The 18,850-nt window shown below is 55.9% G+C and overlaps 1 protein-coding gene across 5 annotated transcripts in view; it reads left to right on the top strand.

The window, feature by feature from the left end:
• The window catches only part of LOC133344096 (dyslexia-associated protein KIAA0319-like protein), a 35,365-nt gene extending 18,335 nt beyond the window's left edge, over positions 1 to 17,030 (top strand). For 3 of the 5 annotated variants that reach the window (XM_061554053.1, XM_061554054.1, XM_061554055.1), the window contains 16 exons: positions 587 to 674; positions 2,475 to 2,567; positions 2,929 to 3,061; positions 5,831 to 5,936; positions 6,293 to 6,415; positions 6,940 to 7,063; positions 7,466 to 7,598; positions 8,437 to 8,585; positions 9,205 to 9,356; positions 10,534 to 10,672; positions 11,009 to 11,168; positions 11,536 to 11,681; positions 12,662 to 12,784; positions 13,054 to 13,150; positions 13,731 to 13,852; positions 15,012 to 17,030. In XM_061554053.1, the coding sequence (XP_061410037.1) occupies positions 587 to 674; positions 2,475 to 2,567; positions 2,929 to 3,061; positions 5,831 to 5,936; positions 6,293 to 6,415; positions 6,940 to 7,063; positions 7,466 to 7,598; positions 8,437 to 8,585; positions 9,205 to 9,356; positions 10,534 to 10,672; positions 11,009 to 11,168; positions 11,536 to 11,681; positions 12,662 to 12,784; positions 13,054 to 13,150; positions 13,731 to 13,852; positions 15,012 to 15,265 (2,142 nt within the window). In that variant the 3' untranslated portion in view covers positions 15,266 to 17,030. The remainder of the gene's footprint in view (positions 1 to 586; positions 675 to 2,474; positions 2,568 to 2,928; positions 3,062 to 5,830; positions 5,937 to 6,292; positions 6,416 to 6,939; positions 7,064 to 7,465; positions 7,599 to 8,436; positions 8,586 to 9,204; positions 9,357 to 10,533; positions 10,673 to 11,008; positions 11,169 to 11,535; positions 11,682 to 12,661; positions 12,785 to 13,053; positions 13,151 to 13,730; positions 13,853 to 15,011) is intronic. The other 2 variants (XM_061554056.1, XM_061554057.1) reach the window with 2 other exon arrangements.
• Positions 17,031 to 18,850: the final 1,820 nt, after the last annotated feature.

Raw genomic sequence — 18,850 nt, 5'->3', positions numbered from 1 at the left:
CAGTGGCTCATTGTGTGGACATTTATAGCGGCCAAATACTTGTGGCGATGTTGATTCTAAATGTGAAGGGGAAAAACCGGAAGACCCGGATAAAAAATCCACGCAACCACGGGGAGAGAGACACGAAAACTCCAAATATACAGCAGGCGTCAGGGTCGGGATTGTTACCACGACCTCTTGTATACCAGGCGAGGTCGTTAGCATCTCCTAGCCACCGCGTTTTTGGGTTCAGCCAGGCGGTAGCAGTCGTGGTAATTTTCAGCCAAAATTCGTGTCATAACCCTCCACCACCCGACAAGGCCATCACATTTACAAAGACATCATCATCATTATTATTTCTGTTCATACACGCTCCGCCGTGGAGACAGAGCGATGGAATCGGCTTGTGGGCCGGCGCTCGTTGGATCGTTACGTCGCGAGGCCGTGAGAGATGGCAGCTGCTTGGAGACGCCTTCATCCAGCAGCGGATCTATCTTGGCTGACGATGATGACGATGATGATGATGGTGGTCACAACTGCTGCTGCTGCTGCTGCTGATGTCGTTGTCGCGTCACAGTCCCGGTGCCGCCTGTGTCTCTGTCCGCAGCTGTCGGCCGGGAAGTACGTGTTCCGGATCACGGTGACGGGACCGCTCGAGTTCGGAGAGGCGTTCAGCAACGTGACCATAAACCCCGGTGAGACGCGCACGCACACAGACAAAGGTTCCCCCGGATAGCCTTTAACGGGTTGTCAGGGCAAGTGCAGTTATGAAGCGCCTAATGAAGGCCGCCACGGCAAAACTATGACGGGGTGCTGTGGCCGACACCAGGCCTGGCTACCTTTGTTTCCCCAGTGCTGATGTTTACACACCGCACCAGGTACTCGTTTCAGGCTGAGTCGACCTAGGGAAGGTCCAGGGCCGGTTCAGACATGGATGTTGGCTGTGAGCAGGAATCGAACTCTGGTCGCCGGATTTGTAGCGCAACGCTCTAACCTCTACACTACCGCTCTCCACCATTCTTGTGTGCGTGCATGTGTGTGCACGTGTGTGTGTGTGCGTGCATGTGTGTGCATGTGTGTGTGTGGGTGTGTGTGCATGTGTGTGCGTGTGTGTGCGTGCGTGCATGTGTGTGCGTGCGTGCATGTGTGTGCGTGTGTGCATGTGTGTGCGTGTGTGCGCGTGTGCGTGTGTGTGCGTGTGTGCGTGTGTGCGTGTGTGCGTGTGTGCGTGTGTGTGCGCGTGTGCGTGTGTGTGCGTGTGTGCGTGTGTGTGCGTGTGTGCGTGTGTGCGTGTGTGTGTGTGTGCGTGTGTGTGTGTGCGTGTGTGTGTGTGCGTGTGGGCGTGTGTGTGCGCGTGTGCGTGTGTGTGCGTGTGTGCGTGTGTGTGCGTGTGTGCGTGTGTGTGTGTGCGTGTGTGTGCGTGTGTGCGTGTGTGCGTGTGTGTGCGTGTGTGCATGTGTGTGCGTGTGTGCATGTGTGTGCGTGTGTGTGCGTGTGTGCATGTGTGTGCGTGTGTGCATGTGTGTGCGTGTGTGCATGTGTGCGTGTGTGTGTGTGCGTGCGTGTGTGTGCGTGTGTGCGTGTGTGCATGTGTGTGCGTGTGTGCATGTGTGTGCGCGTGTGCGTGTGTGTGCGTGTGTGCGTGTGTGCGTGTGTGCGTGTGTGTGCGTGTGTGCGTGTGTGTGCGCGTGTGCGTGTGTGCGTGTGTGTGCGTGTGTGCGTGTGTGTGCGTGTGTGTGCGTGTGCGCGTGTGTGCGTGTGTGCGTGTGTGCGCGTGTGTGCGCGTGTGTGCGTGTGTGCGCGCGTGTGCGTGTGTGTGCGTGTGTGCGTGTGTGCGTGTGTGTGCGTGTGTGCGTGTGTGTGCGCGTGTGCGTGTGTGTGCGTGTGTGCGCGTGTGTGCGTGTGTGTGCGTGTGTGCGTGTGTGTGCGTGTGTGCGCGTGTGCGCGTGTGTGCGCGTGTGCGTGTGTGCGCGTGTGTGCGTGTGTGTGCGTGTGTGTGTGTGTGTGCGCGTGTGCGTGTGTGTGCGTGTGTGCGTGTGTGTGCGTGTGTGCGTGTGCGTGTGTGCGTGTGTGTGCGTGTGTGCGTGTGTGCGTGTGTGTGCGTGTGTGCGTGTGTGTGTGTGTGCGTGTGTGCGCGTGTGCGCGTGTGTGCGTGTGTGCGTGTGTGCGTGTGTGTGCGTGTGTGCGTGTGTGTGCGTGTGTGCGTGTGTGTGCGTGTGTGTGCGTGTGTGCGTGTGTGTGCGTGTGTGTGCGTGTGTGCGCGTGTGTGCGTGTGTGCGTGTGTGTGCGTGTGTGTGCGTGTGCGTGTGTGTGCGTGTGTGCGTGTGTGTGCGTGTGTGCGTGTGTGCGTGTGTGTGTGTGCGTGCACGTGGTGCCGGCCACCCACCCCCTCGTGTGCCGTGCCGGCCTTCGTGGGTGCCGCTCGCGAACAGCACTTGCTCCCACAACCCTCTGAAGGCTACACGGGGGACCTTTGTCTTTGTGCGCACGTGTAGCCCCCCGCGTGAACCAGCCCCCCGTGGCTGTGGCTCTGCCCCGATCGCAGGAGCTCACTCTACCTGCAGCCTCCACCTTCATCGACGGCAGCCGTGAGTGACTCCGACCCTAACAGCCTCCCACTGCGCTGGAGGTTCTTTCCTTTCCTATAATAAAAAAAACACGGCGGTACGCCTGGAACTTTGCCGTGGTACACCGGTGACGCGCATATGCACGCACAATGTCAATCGATTACTTTGTTGTATCGCGTTGTGTAAAGTGCTCTGAAACACCCTGGCGGGAAGGACGCTCTGTCAAAAACAAATAATTATTTTTCATAAAATGCCCCAGGGGCCCCGAATGTAAATATCTGAGGGGTCCCGAATGTAAATGTCCCAGGGGCCCTGAATGTGAATGTCCCAATGGCCCCAGTGCAATGACGCGACGCGCTTCTCCCCACGGTGGTGTGCGTAGAGAGCCAGGACGACGATGGCATTGCGAGCTACCGCTGGGAGCAGGTGCGGGGACCCACGCAGGAGTCGGGGGGTGCCGGGGACACTGCCGTACTGAGCCTCAACAACCTGGTGCCCGGATCCTACGCCTTTCGGTCAGCCGCCCCCGCCGCCGCACTCGCACAGGAACACACGCGCTACTTGCACATTTTGTTAAACCGGTGGAGAGGCACGAGAGACCGCCGGGGTAGCCTCCGCCTGCGAGAGTGGCCGGGAGTCACCGGAATGTTGCGCGGATATCTCCTCTGCACCGATGGGCGAGAGTTGGGGGGGGGGGTAGGGGGTTGGGGGCGACTGCAGTCACCAATCTCTAACCGTGGACCACGTGGTAACGCCACCACGGGCTTCCATCTGCGGGTCTCTGTGCGAGTCTGTGCACCTCCACGTGAGGCGACATCTCGAACCGAGGACCACATAGTGACCCCACTGCCCGCCTAGATCACTCGCCCCAGCAGCGTTTCATTAATTGACTGCGTGACTCCTGAAGCCTTCCGCTGGCTCACTCTCCTCCAACGTCGACACGAGCACGTGGAGGAGCGATTCTGTCAGCGTGCCGAGTGGCTCGCGAACGTGCCGAGTGAGGAATTCGGTCCCAGCTGCCCCCGGGCATGGGCACCCATCTACCCCGCCCCTCCCCCCTGCTCCACGCTCCGACACCCCCCCCCCCCCCCCATGCCGACCCCGCTAGCCCTGATCCAGCCCGGGGCGACCCAGTGATGGTGCCGACAGACCGGCTTGGCTGGGTGCGGTTGTGGCTCACCGTGACCGCACCCACGCCCTGGCACAGCGCGACAACGCATAGCCGGCCTCACAGCCTCACCAGCACACACTCACCATCACGTACACACCGACACTCACCATCACATACACGCCGACACACACCATTACTTACACACCAACACACACTCACCATCACGTACACACCGACACTCACCATCACGTGCACGCCGACACACACCATTTCTTACACACCAACACACACTCACCATCACGTACACACCGACACTCACCATCACGTACACACCGACACACACTCATCATCACGTGCACACCGACACACACTCATCATCACGTACACACCGACACACGCTTATTACCACATACACAATTTCAACTTATATCTGAAACATTCCTGGGTTGGTCTTAGGTCGACTCAGCCATAAATGAGTACCTGGTGAAGTGAGTAAAACATCAGTATAGGGGAGACAAAGACGGCCGGGTGGCCGGGTGCGGTGCTGACCCTACCTCCCTCTCGTGTGCCATGCTGGCTTTCATAGTTGCTTGCTAACGGTGCTTTCCCCAACAGTCTGTTCAAGGCTGCAGAGGTATTTCTTATATACAGTATATATATGAGTGTATGTATATAAGTCCGGCAAAAACAACCCCCTACCTCCTCGTTGGTGCCGGACGGCAACGCTGTGGTTGTAATCACCACAGCCGCCCAATGGGGGTTCTGGATGGGTGCGAGGGGCTGGTAACCCCTCCACCTTCAATTAATCACCACCAAACCACGATTGAAACATTAAACATTTAATTAAGCTTGTGCCAGAGGCCCCGGGGGGACAGGCATTGATGATGTCGCCTGGCTAAACCATATTTGGCAGAGCCAGGAGACTGAATCCTCACCCTCGGGGTTCCTCCAGAAACAACAAAAAACTACTACGGGTGGCCACGTGGAATGTTCGAACGCTCACTGCAGAGGAGAGGCTGCCACTCCTCTGTCGGGAGCTGGATCGGTACCGCCTGGATCTCTGTGGTATTCAGGCAGTCCGGTGGACCGGCTCTGGCTCCTGCCACCATGAGGGGTGGACAGTCCTCTACTCGGGGCAGGAGATTTCCAAACAACAGGGAGTGTCTCTTCTTCTGAACAAAAGAATGAAGGGGGCGTGGGAGCGTGGCAGTGAGGTGTGGGAAGCTGTAAGCCCCAGGCTACTTTGGGCTCGCCTTCCCATCAACCAGAGGCAAGGAGTGGTGGTTGTGGTAACTTATGCCCCCACCGAAGACGAACATCCATGGAGGGATGCAGGCAAGGCCGATGAGTCAGATGCCTTCTATGACCTCCTGTCACAGGTGCTAGCTAAAGTGATAGAGTTATCTTCTTGGGTGACTTCAATGCCCGAGTTGAGTGATTGGAAGGCATGGGCCGGATCAGCTCAATAACAACGGCAGGAAGCTGCTAGATTTTTGTGCAGCTCATGGGCTTGTAATTACCAACACGCTGTTCCGGCATCGGCGCATCCACACAACATCATGGATGCATGCCGGGTCCAAGCAAAAACATCTGCTGGACTACATAGTGACGGAACAGCGGATGCGGGCCCATTTCCTTGACACCAGGACCTACCGTGGAGCTGATCTGCCCACTGACCATCGACTTGTCATCTGTAAGATGCGCCTGCCATTCTTCCACTCCAGTGGTGGGTGTACACCAAGGACCCCATTCAAACCCATAGTGGCTTGGTCTCAGCTAGCTAATGAAAGTTGCAAGAGAGAATTTCATCATCGCTTGGAGCTGGGGTTAGCATCGTCCCCCACTCCTCCTGATGTCGAGGGCACCTGGGTCTGCCCCGTGACCTTGTGCCAACGGGCGTTCGACACTTCACGTGGCCTCAACGTGCACATAGCTTGTCACAAGCGTCGTGGTGACTCCACAGCCACTTAGTGGCGAATAGGGGTTGTTGTTGTTGTATATGAGCGTATGTGCATATGGGGAGCGGTTAGCGCGCTGCGCTACAAAGGCGGCCGGGCGTGGTACTGGCCACCCACCCCCTCATGTGCCGTGTTGGCCTTCACAGGTGCTAGCTAACAGCACTTGCGCCAACAGTCTGTTAAGGCTTAATACGGAGGATCTTTGTCTTTGACAGGTTGACTGTGGTTGACACGGACGGAGTGAGTGACTCCACGGAGGCGAATGTGACGGTGACGCGTCCTGTTGACCGACCTCCAGTGGCCGACGCGGGGCCCACCCAGGTAACAGCAGTCGAACATACCCTCCTAGGTAATGGTACAATCCAGGTAATGATACAATGCTGATAATGGTACAATCCAGGTAATGATACAATGCTGATAATTGAACAATGCAGGTAATGGTACAATCCAGGTAATGATACAATGCTGATAATTGAACAATCCAGGTAATGGTACAATCCAGGTAATGGTACAATCCAGGTAATGGTACAATCCAGGCGAAGGACGACAGCTTTAAACCTCGGGCACGATCCTGGTGACCCCCAACACCGGACGGTGACCTCGTGTGGGGACCCCGTTATAAAACGCGAGCCCCCCCCCACCCCTGACCCACCCAGCCCGTGCCCGGTGTCCCACAGGTGCTGACCCTACCGCAGAGCGAGCTGACTCTGAACGGCAACCAGAGCGCCGACGACCACGCCGTCACCACGTACGAGTGGGCCATCAGCCCCAGCAGCCAGATCAAGGTGGTGAACATGCAGGTGAGCAGCGGTCGGTGACACCGCAGGCTCCGCCAGTCACGTGCCATCTTCGCCGCTGCTCAGACGTGCGACGTGGAGTTTGACCCCCACCAGAATCTAATTTTTTTTTATCAGAATATTTATTTAGACTGCAGAAAAAAATCCGATGAGCCGTAAAGCTCTTTTTCACAAACGTCCGGTCGGGGCGGGTCAGCAGGTTACAACAGCCTGATGATGCTGGTTGTTGTAATCACCAGCGAAACGTCACGATGCTGGAATTGTAAACGTTGCAGGTTTTCTCTCCAACACACCGGTGTGCTGAACTAGTAACTAATAGGCATGTTTTGTTTACATGACAAACTTTACTAACTGGCTGTATCAGGTGGTGGCGAGTTTAACGACTCATATTTACTCTATCTAACCAAAAAAAACCCTCCATTAAGGTAAGCAAGTCGCTAAAAGTAAATAAATGTCAACAACTAAGTAACGTTCATGAAAGTGCGATGACGGTGTCAATGTGACGGCGTGGCGACGCGGCGTGGCAGGGAGTGCGCACGCCGTACCTGCACCTGTCGGCGCTGCAGGAGGGCGAGTACGTGTTCCAGCTCACGGTGGCCGACGTGGCGGGTCAGCACGACACGGCGCAGGTCAGCGTCATCGTGCAGCCAGGTGAGCGGCCGGGTGGGGGGGAACCGAGGCGGGCGATGGGCGAGACGGGTGAGGGGTGAGGCGGGTGAGCGGTCAGACAGACAAAGGGTGAGGACGGTTGAGGGATGAGACAGGCGAGGGGCGAGACAGGTGTTTGGTGGAACAGGCGGGGGGTGAAACTGATGAGGGTTAAGGCAGGTGAGGCAGGTGAGAGGTGGGACAGGTCAGAGGTGAGGTAACTGGAGAGGTGGGTGATGGGCGAGCTGTGGAGAGAAGCCAAGTGAGTGGCAAGGCGCAATAGGTCAGTGGTAGAAGAGGGGAGCGGTGGGGACAGGTGGGTGGCTGTGTAACGCCGTCTGCCCCCCCCCCCGCCACCTCCCGGCTGTGCCGCCTGTTGCCCCCTGGTTGCCGTGGCGATACCAGAGGTGAACCTGCCCCCCGTGGCCGACGCGGGGCCCGACAAGGAGCTGACTGCGCCGTCGGCCGACACGACGCTCGACGGCTCGCGGAGCCACGACGACCGTGGCATCGTGGGATACCTGTGGGAGAAAACCAGGTGAGTGGCCGCCCCTGCGTGTGTGTGGGTGCGCGTGTGCGCGTGTGCGCATGTGCGCCCGCACGTGCGTTGGCACAGTGGGGAGCAAAGGTGGTGCATCTTCCGGTCATCTCAGTCGGTCAATGGACTTGCCGATGACTCTGGTAGCAGCGGTGTCAAGATCGGGTTCTGTGGATAGGCCTCTGTGAGGTTCGTGAAGGACGTTGCTGAGCAATTGGAGGCGGTCACCCTCCAGCAATAAAGTAGGGCGGAGGAGCGATGCTCACAACAACGAGTGGAGTTGGCACAGTGGGGAGCACAGGCAGTGTATCTACCAAGCATCTTAATCAGTGAACCCGTGGCACCTGGGTCTGTTCTGTGGCCTCCTGCCAGCGAGCCTTCGACACTTCACGTGGCCTCAAAGTGCACGTAGCCGGGCACCGGTGCCATTTTGGCCGAGTGGCCAAAATGCAGAAAGTTGTCAGCGTAGGGAGGACAGGTCGTGTACCTGCCAGTCATTGGGGAATCTCAGACAATTCTGGCATTTGCCTGATGAATCGGGTTGCTGTAATCACCAGCGGAACGTCATTAACTGAAATTGTAAATCTTATGGGTTTTCTCTCCAACACACAGCCGGTGTAGTGCTGAAGTCGTGTGTTTTATTCACAACGTGACGAACATTACTTATCGGCTGTGTTGGGGGGAGGTGGGTTTACGACATATTTACGCGTTATCGTGAATAATACGGGTCGCGAAAGCCTTTCCGTGTTAAGTTCGCCGTGGTTGCGTGTGCCTTTGCCCGAGTCGGGTGGGCGGGATACATGGGGGACCTTTGTCTTTCTCTGCGCGTGCGCGCCAGTGGGCCCGACGGCCCCCGCCTGACGGGCGTGGACAGGCCGGAGCTGCGCGTCGCCGGGCTGGGCGTCGGGGTCTACGGCTTCCGCCTGACGGTGCGCGACGCCAAGGGGCTGGTGGCGAGCGACGTGGTGAGCGTCACGGTCCGGCAGGGTGAGTTCGACCCCCGGGTGCGGCGCGGGGTCATCGGGGCGAACGTGCTTTCCGTACGAGTCGCTGCGCACGTGCACGTTCGGTCGAATCTGCCTCCGTGCGTTCGTGCGTGTGGCAGGAAGGTGTCTGTTTGCAGCGCAGTTTGTCCTTCGCGAGTGGCCAAATCGCAAGCCTTCCCCAGAAGACATTCACGTTGGCACGCGGGTGGAACTGTTGGGCCAACGTTCCACAAGGGACGCCACGGTGGCGAGATGTTAACAACCTCACCTGATATACAGGAGGGCGTGGGTTCGATCCCGACCCAGACACCTGTATATTTGGGATTTGCGTGTCTCTCTCTCTCTGGTTTTTACCTCTACATTTAGAATCAACATGTTTTGAGATTATTTGGCTGTTATACATTTCCACGTGATAAACCACTTCGTTGAGCTACCATTATGGGCCAGGTCGCTTCTGATAAAGAGCTATATAGCTCAGTGGGCTTTACCTGGTAAAATAAAAAAGAGTTTAGTGTAAGAGTTTACTGGGCCGCGACCCTCGGGGAACCTGCGAACCCTCCCTGACCCTCATGACCCCTGTGCCGCCCCCTCACTCACTTCCACCCCCCCTCCCCCGTTAGAGGTGAACGAGCGGCCGGTGTCGAGAGCGGGCGGCGCTGTGACGGTGACGCTGCCCGCGGGGGTCGTGAGGCTCAACGGCTCGCTCTCGTCCGACGACCAGGGCATCGTCAGCTTCCGCTGGCAGCGCGACGAGGCCAGCCCGGCTGCCGGGGTGAGCCACAGCCACCAGCGCCGACTCGGGCACCAGCGCTAGCACCAGCGCTTACACCAGCGCTAGTACCAGCGCTAGCACCAGCGCTTACACCAGCGCTAGTACCAGCGCTAGCACCAGCGCTTACACCAGCGCTAGTACCAGCGCTAGCACCAGCGCTTACACCAGCGCTAACACCAGCACTAACACCAGCACTAGTACCAGCGCTAGTACCAGCGCTAGCACCAGCGCTAACACCAGCGCTAACACCAGCGCTTACACCAGCGCTAACACCAGCGCTTACACCAGCGCTAACACCAGCGCTAACGCCAGCGCTTACACCAGCGCTAACACCAGCGCTAACACCAGCGCTTACACCAGCGCTAACACCAGCGCTAACACCAGCGCTTACACCAGCGCTAACACTAGCGCTAGCGCTTACATCAGCGCTAACACCAGAGCTAACACCAGTACGGACAACAGCATGGGTGATAACAAAGATGAAGATGCCCTGCATAGCCTTTAACAGACTGTTTGGGGAAAGTGCTGTTAGTTAGCACCTATGAAGGCTGGCATGACACACGAGGAGGTGGGTGGCCAGCACCACACCCCGGCCGCCTTTGTCTTCCCAGTCCTAGGAGAGGCCCAGGACCAGTTCAGATAATTTTCACTGGTGTTCGCCGTGAGCGGGAATCGAACTCAGGTCGCTTGGTTCGTAACGCAGCTCGCTATCCGCTGCGCGACCGCTCCCCATGAATACAACCACCACCACTTACGCCATCACTAATACAACCACAGCCACTAATATCAGCACGAGTGATAACACCATCATTAACACAATCATGATCAACAAAATAATTACTACCACCAGCACCATCATCATCACTACCACAAGCGATAACGCCAGCAAAGTCATCAGCACTAATACGAGCACCAGCGCGACGGTGCTGTCCATGGTACTGACGCTCGTGCATGCATTGCAATGGAGTCAGGGGTCACGGAAGAGTCCACATTGGGGCCAAATAGGGTACCAGTAGGATCTGGGTAGAGCATGGCTAGGGCCTGAGTAGAGCCCAGGTTATGGTCTGGGCAGGGTCCCAGTGGTGTCCTAGTAGATTCATGGAAGGGTCCGGGCAGGATCCCAGGAAGGGTCCGGGTAGGGCTCCGTACCGTGACCGTGCGTGCTGGTACCCGGCAGGAGGTGCTGGAGGGCTCGGACTCGCGGGCTGTGCTGCTGCTGAGTAACGTGGTGGAGGGGAGCTACCAGTTCCACCTCACGGTGACGGACGCGCGTGGCCTCTCCCACACGGACACTGCACACTTGGAGGTCCAGCAAGGTGAGTGGGCCTCGCCAACTCACTAATCCTAAGCCCAGCTGTCTTTCTGCCAGCTGACCTGCCTGCCTGCATGCCTGTCTGCTGACCTGTCCGCCTGTTTGCCAACTCGTCCACCTGTCCGTTGACTTGCGTACCTGTCTGCCTGAACTTCTGCCTGTTTGCTCGTCTGCCTACCTGCCCACCTGCCTATCTGTCTACCTGTTATGTACATGCTTGCTTCACTAGCAGTCTACCTGCCTGGCTGTCTAGCTATGTACCTACCTGCTTACCTGCCTGCTCACATCTCCGCCTGTGTCCCCCCCCCCCCCCCCCCCCGCGCCTGTCGCCCCGGGGCAGACCCCCTGCGGGACGCGCTGGTGGAGCTGGTGCTGGAGGTGGATGCTCCTCAGCTTCTGGAGCGGCACATGCAGCTGCTGAAGCGCAAGCTGGCACTGCTGCTGGGCCTGCAGGATCAGCTCGTGCATGTGCATGCCGTGCGCAGCCTCGCCGATGACAGGTGCCGGCGCATTCTCACACCGGCTCACGCACGCACGCACACAGAGACAATAACATCAACCGCCATTCGACACTCAGTTGCAGTGACATCCCCATGGCGTTTGTCCCAGGCTGGCAGGAGGTCGTGGGACAGACCCAGGTGTTATGGGTTAACTAACCGAGATGACTGCCAGGTGCTCCTCATGTGCCAACTCTCTGTGTTTTAGCCGCCCGGCGCTCCGTTCATTGTCACTCCTCCGTCCTCCTTGGCTTTCGGAGGGCGCCTCCAACACACATACATCTGCTCGTCATCGCGGATTCAATGTAACCTTTCATGCCCCCCCTCCACCCCGTGCCCCCCCCCTCCACCCCATGCCCCCTACCCCCAGCACGGCCGTGATTCTGCACGCAGAGCGACTGGGGGAGGGAGGTGGGGCTCTGTCCGGCCTGAACGTGTCACGCTCGCTGCGCCGCCGGCTCGCCGGTTCCGGCGGGGAGTTGCTGCCCTTCGCCATGCTGAGGGTGGACACCCAGAGTGAGCCGTCTGCATGCACAACACAGGCAAAAGTCCCGCATATAGCCTCAACAGACTGTTGGGGCAAGTGTTGTTAGCGTGTAGCACTCACGAAGGCCGGCACGGCGTACGACAGGGTGGGTGGCCAGCACCACGCTGACGGCCTTTGTCTCCGTCGTGGCGATGTTTACACACCACACCAGATACTCCTTTGAGGCTGAGTCGACCTAGGGGAGGCCCAGGACTGGTTCAAATAATCGTCACTGGTGTTGGCTGTGAGCGGGAATAACCGATACACGCAAAATACACGCCCGCGCACACTCCCCACATGCACACCCCACACTCCCACAGCACCCTGAACTAGACATAGAAAGTACTGCTCAATGTGAATGGATGACTGTAAGCATGTGTACTGTTGAGTGCGTCTGAGTGTACGTGTAGATGAGTGTGTGTGTGCACGTATTGATGAGTGTATTTATATCCCGCCACCCTGCTCCCCCTGCCCCCTTCCCCCCCATGGCCAGGGTCCCAGCTTCCGTGCTCGGGACACAGCCACTGTGAGTGTACTGTTGAGTGCGTCTGAGTGTACGTGTAGATGTGTGTGTGTGGGGGGGAGTGGTGTGTGGGGGAGCGGTAGTGTAGCGGTTAGCGCGCTGCGCTATGAACCTGCCGACCCGGGTTCGATTCCCGCTCACGGCTAACACCAGTGACGATTATCTGAACCGGTCCTGGGCCTCCCCTAGGTCGACTCAGCCTTAAATGAGTACCTGGTGCGGTGTGTAAACATCGCCACTGTTGGGCGTGGTGCTGGCCACCCACCCCCTTTTGTACCGTTCCGGCCTTCATAGGTGCTCGCTAACAGCACTTGCCCCTACAGTCTGTTAAGGCTATACGGGGGGTCTTTGTCTTTATCTTTGTGTGTGTGTGTGTGTGCACGTATTGATGAGTGTATTTATATCCCGCCACCCTGCTCCCCCCCCCCCCCCCCCCCCCACGGCCAGGGTGCCAGCTTCCGTGCTCGGGACACGGCCACTGTGACGGCCTGACACGCTCGTGCCGCTGCCAGCCGTTCTGGATGGAGGATCCCGTGCGCAGTCACCTAGGGGACGGAGAGAGCAACTGTGGTGCGGCCTGCCTCCCCTCCCCTCCCCTCCTCTTCCCCATCCCTCCCTCTCTGCCATCTCTCCCCCTCACTTATTCACCGCCCGCTCATCCCTCACTCCTTCCCATCACTCTCTCCCTCCTCCCTCCCTCCTTTCAAACCCCGGGGTCAATGGGGGTGCGATCACCCCATCACCTCTCCATGGACCCCCCCCCTACTGCCCACGCTTGTCACTGACCCCCACCTCCGCACCCCCCTCCCCCCACCCCGCTCCTTGTGGTGACGCGGCAGACTGGAGCGTGCTGTACGTGGGGCTGGCGCTGCTCGGGGTGACGCTGGCGCTCGGGGCGGCCGTCTGGCTGCTGGCTTACAGCTGCCGGCGCTGCAGGTGGGAGGCCTCCCCACCCATACTTCACCGGCTCCTGGCACCCCCTCGCCAAACACAGCTCGCCCCCACTCACCGTGCATAATCTGACACGCTGATATCCCCGTCGCACATACACGTGTGTGTGTGTGTCTTTGTTTGTGTCTGCGCATGAATGATGATGTACATCTTCTTGTATACTCTATGCGTGTGTGTATCTGTGTGCTTGTGTATGTATTAATATGTACACGTGTGTGTACGTGCGCGGTAGTAGCGTAGCTCGTAGCGCGCTGCTCTACGAAGCCGATGACCTGAGTTAGATTTTCGCACACGGCCAACATGAGTGACGATCATCCAAACCGGTCCTGGGCATCCCCTCAGTCCACTAAGCATCAAATGGGTACCTGGTGCAGTGTGTAAACTGGGGAGACAAAGGAGAGTGTTGGGGAGAGTGTGTGTGTGTGTGTGTTTTCGTGTGTTCATGTATGTCTATGTTTCTATATCTATGTGCGTGCGTGTCCATGTGTGTGTCTGTCCGTGTGTGTATCTGTGTGGGCGTGTGTGTGTTCGTGTGTGTGTGTATATGCGTGTGTGTGTATGTAAGTGTGTGTGTGCGTGGGAGGAGCAGGGGCGCCAGTGTCCGGCGGTCGCGGTACCGCGTGCTCGGCAGCCCGCAGGAGCGAGACTCCCTCGAGCTGCGCTCCCGCGGCAAGCGCTGCACGCCGGGTGGGTACAGCGGCCCCCACCCCCTGCTCCCCACACACACACACATGCACACACAGACATACTCACACACACACGCACACAAAGATCTCCCGTATAGTCTTAACATAACATACTGTTGGGACAAACAATGTTAGCGGGCACCTATGAAGGCCGGCACGGCAACACGAGGGGGTGGGTGGCCAGCAACACACCCGACCGCCTTTGTGTCCCCAGTGCTGATGTTTAATACATTGCACTAGGTACTCATCTAAGGCTGAGTCGACCAATGGGGAGGCCCTGGACTGGTTCAAATTTTCGCCACTGGTGTTGGTCGTGAGCGGGAATTAAACTCGGGTCACCGGTTTCGTAGCGCAGCACGCTCACCACTCGACTACACACACATGCATACTCAGCAACAGCTGCCGTTCGTCAATAACTGACAGTGATGTCCCCACGGCACTTGTGCACCTTGAGGCCACGTGAAGTGTCGGCTCGCTGGGCTGGCAGAAGGTCACGAGACAGACCCAGGCATTACGGTTTGGCTGAGTTGACTGGCAGTCGCACCACCTGTGACCTCGGCACGTTCTAACTTGCTGCGTATTGCGCACCGGGTGCTCTGCCCGTTGTTGCGAGCGTCGTTCCTCCATTCCTTTGTTGTGGTTGGAGGGTGGCTGCTTCGACACTGCCCAGCAGTGTTTTCCACACAACAACAACAACCGCCATTCGCCACTAAGTGGCGGTGACATCACCACGACGCTTGTGCCAGGCTATGTGCACCTTGAGGCTACGTGAAGTGTCGAACGCCCGCTGGCAGGTCACGGGGCAGACCCAGGTGTCACGGGTCGACTGACTGAGATGACCGAGATGACTGGCTGACGCACCACCTGTACCCCCGACTGTGCCAATTTGCTGTGCCTTAGCCACCCGGCGCTCTGCTCATTGTTGTGAGCGTCGCTCCTATTAAGCTCTTTCTCCACACACACACCCCTTCACACACTGCATCATTCAGCTCAGTGCAGCGGACAGACACAACAAACTCCCTGTCCCTCCTCTCCCCTCCCACCTCCTCGTCTCCCTCTCTCCCCATCTCCCCTCTCTGTTCTATCCCCCACATCCCTCTTCACCCCCCCCCTTCTCTCCCCTCGACTCTACACCCCTCCTCTCCCCTCCCCTACCACAGGTGGACGCCACAAAGCGATGAGCATCTCTTCCCCGGGACCCCGGCACCGCCAGTCGGACTCGGACAGTGACCGCGACTCAATGGGGGGATCCGGCCTCGTGGGTCGCGCCCCCCACGGCCGACAAAATGGAGGGTTGGCGTCCCACATGGTCCCCTCCGATCTAGACACCCCGGGCTCACTCAGCGACACTCCAAGCGGCCCCCCACGGGGGGTGCCCGGCCTGCACGGCATCGGCTCTGAACCTCTCATCTGATCGCGCCCTGGGATTTCCGAAGGGATTGACATCCCCCCTCCCTCAAGGAGTATCGGACCCCCAGCAGCGTGAGGGCCCTAGAAATGTAAGACATTTCTGGGCATGGAGCGCGCAGGGACTCCAGGACTATGAGACCCCCCTGCCTGTTGGCACAGGGGTCCCCTGGATGCGAACTTGAGATATGTGGACCTCACGGGGGCTCAAGGTCTCTAGAACTATGGGATGCACAGACACCCCCAACCCCCACCAGGACTCATGGTTCCCATGGGCACGAGACCCCCAGAGAGACCCCCTCACCAGACATCACAGGACCACTGCGGTGCATGGAATGTGGTTGCTACCTGGGGAGAGTAAAGATGGACAAGAGAGTGCGGCCTGGTGCGGACTGCACAGACCAACAGCCAGCGCTCGCTTGACTGGAAGCTCGGGAGGGATGAAAGTAGAGCTGGAACATCTGATTATTTAAGTAGTCGATTGTTGTGCCTGTTATGGGGCAAACTGCACGACTAATCGGAAAATATTTGATGGAAAAAAGTCTCACCACTGTTTCCGCGTGTGCCGCGAGACGGGAGGCGATGTGCGGGAATTGATGCTCGTTATCCACATCGTCAGCTGAGGCACGCTGGGCGTGGCTTGTCAGCTAATGTCAATGAGAGGCCCTACCCTGTTCCTTCGGGAAGGCGGCATGTCGAGGCAGCTGACGTTTTTAAAAGAGGCCCAATTAATCGACCACAACAAAAAGTAGTCGATCATAATTTTAATGGGGTTCGTCGACTTAACCCACTGTCATCCGAGGGGTCCGTTCAGCGGGCCAGAGCGCTCTGCCGAACGGTGTGTTTGCAGAGCTCTCTTTTTTTTAATGGTGGAGAAAATTGCACAACTCGCTGGGCGTTGGGTGGTCGTGTCAGAATGTTTCGAGATGGTAGACATTCACGACCAATCAGACCTTGAAACAATCCCACACGCCCAACCAACGCTCAGCGAGGCAGATCCTCAGACTGTTAACTCCTTTTATGATGCACTGTGGGCTAACAGGTCGTTTGGTAGAAAAGCGCTCTGGAGCGCTCGGCCCAAGGAATGCACCCCAGCTCGAGATGGCAGCATCTCGCATGCATTTGCTGGTGTTGAGAGAGCCCCATCTTTAGAGTTTGTAATTACTTGTGCCAACTTTAGCCACAGAAGTGTGCATGTGTGTTTTTAAGGGAAGGTTTATGCTACTACGTTGACCCAAGCGACAAGGGCTCCGATCGGCCACGACCTCCGGACACTTTGGACACTTAAGTTCATCGGCAGTGGCTCTGACTCGGCCGGTGTAGAAGTCAACCCCTGTTAATGGCCCCTTCGGATGGTGGCATAGCTGCAGTTGGCACACTTGAGGCTACCCACTTGAAAAGCTGCTGCTTTTAAGGACTGGGCAGATGAGATGTCAACCTCCTCACAGCTCCGTTGGGGAGCCTGAGGAGCAGGGGTCCTTGTGGAGAAGGGGACGTTATGAAGCAGAGGACCCCTTGGAGAGGCCCTACCCTGTCCCTGCGTCTGTAAAAACAACACCAGTCACTCCGTCCACACTGCTATGAGTTGCAAATATATATATATATCCGTAACGAACACTAAATCCAATTTACCTCTCGCTAGGGCTGTGACTCCTAGTCACGTGCCACCACCTCTAGTCTGCAAGCAGCTTGGAAAATATTTTGTGAGAAATGAAGCCCTGTAATGATGTGATGATGTCATGTGAAGAGAATAAATTATGATGTTTTGTAAACTTGTGTCGTTTTGTGCGTCACTGCCATCAGGGTCGATTAACTCTGACCCCGCATCACTTAAAAACGCGAACCAAATAAGCGGTGTGCTGAGCCGGCACCACTAAGAACCTGGGTTCAACTTCATCACTGACATTGACATTAGCTGCCCCGCTCATGATGCTGACACTTGGGCTATATGCCCATTTAAAACCTTTATAAACAGTTTGCCTTTAGAGGCTAACCCCCTTTTCCTTATGACGACCGCGTGTGTTGCGATCGAAACGTCGTAGTTTTTGTTATTTTGTTTGAACCCATCTACGTGACTTTAACGAAAGACCTAAATAATATGAATTCCTGCTGTCACGAAAGCTTTAAGTCATGGGTTCTCAGGTGTAATATGGTCTGCACTTATTTTGACTGAATGTCGAAACCAGTGCTTGCCCATAAACACCTGGAAGTTCACCTGCATTAGTTCAAGCGAAGCCTGACTGCTGCTGATGAGACACTGGATGTAGAAAACCACTCCAGCTTTGTTTTGTGTTCAACCAAATGCTACAAGAGGCCGTGTGGCCCCATGGGATGTACGTTGAACTTCTTTCGCACCGCACGCAGCCAATCGTGCAATTCGGAGGTGCGGGAGAAGATACTATTGTGGTGTGTACGTGGAGGGACAGATATGAAGCTGTCTATACCAATTGGTCTCTTCTCTAATAGACTACAAATGATGGTGGCCCAAGGTCGATTCTCGGCCACGGCTATAACGTCGCCTTCGAGTGATATCCACACCTGTCAACCCCTTGTCAGTGCCCTCCCTACCTTATTACAGACCAAGTCAGACCTTATTGGTCACCCCGTGCCCTTATAAATCTCAACGTTCATTCTACAAAGTCCCATCACCAGGGAGAAACACAAACAAATACACTTGTTTTGATTTAAAGCTTTCGTGACTGCAGGGATTCATATTCCTAAGAGTACATTTCGGTAAAGTCACGTAGAAGGGAAACAATAAAATAATAAAAATATAAAACAATACAATTCTCACGTTTCGACTGCAACTTTTTTCAAATTTTCTTGCTGTTGTTTTCACACCTGATGATGATTGCTTGTGTTGCAGTCGAAACGTCGTGCGAATTTTATTGTTTTATATTTTTATTGCAGTCACGAAAGCTTCAAATCTAGAATTATATTTATATTATTTTATTGTTTCCCTTGTACGTGACTTTACCGAAAGAACCAAGAAGAATATAAATACACATTTGTTTTTGCCCGTATTGAAACGGCTGTAACGCCGTATGGACCTGAAAAATAAATTTCCCTGTACAAGAATACGGGGTAAACCGTTGACAACTATGGATATGTGAATGGTGAAGTATGGTCAATCATTTATTCTAGATTTGAAGCTTTCGTGACTGCAAGGATTCATACTCTTTGTTTTTTTCGGTAAAGTCACGTAGGTAAAACAATCAATAAAATAAAGTAAATGAATATACGACATTTAGGAGGCAACACAAGCTTCCTTCATCAAAACCAAAGAGTATGGTTAATCAATTGGCGAGGGAGGCTTAAAGTGTCAACCCCTATCCACGACTGCAAGGATACTCTTAGGTTTTTTCGGTAGAGTCAGGTAGGTAAAAATAAATAATAATAAAAATAGACATCATAATATAATTATTTCTATTATTATTCTTTTTAATTTAAAAGATTAATATTATTATTTATTATAATAGTGAAATAGTATCATTTATTTTAAATATTTTAAATAAATAAATACATATATTTTTCCCCCCTATTTTTATTCTTATTTGTTTTACCTACGTGACTTTACCGAAAAACCCTAAGA

This window comes from Lethenteron reissneri, chromosome 19, assembly GCF_015708825.2.
Source record: "Lethenteron reissneri isolate LAM-NWPU_2019-01 chromosome 19, ASM1570882v1, whole genome shotgun sequence".
NCBI lineage: Eukaryota > Metazoa > Chordata > Hyperoartia > Petromyzontiformes > Petromyzontidae > Lethenteron > Lethenteron reissneri.
This window is presented reverse-complemented; position numbering and strand designations above follow the sequence as displayed.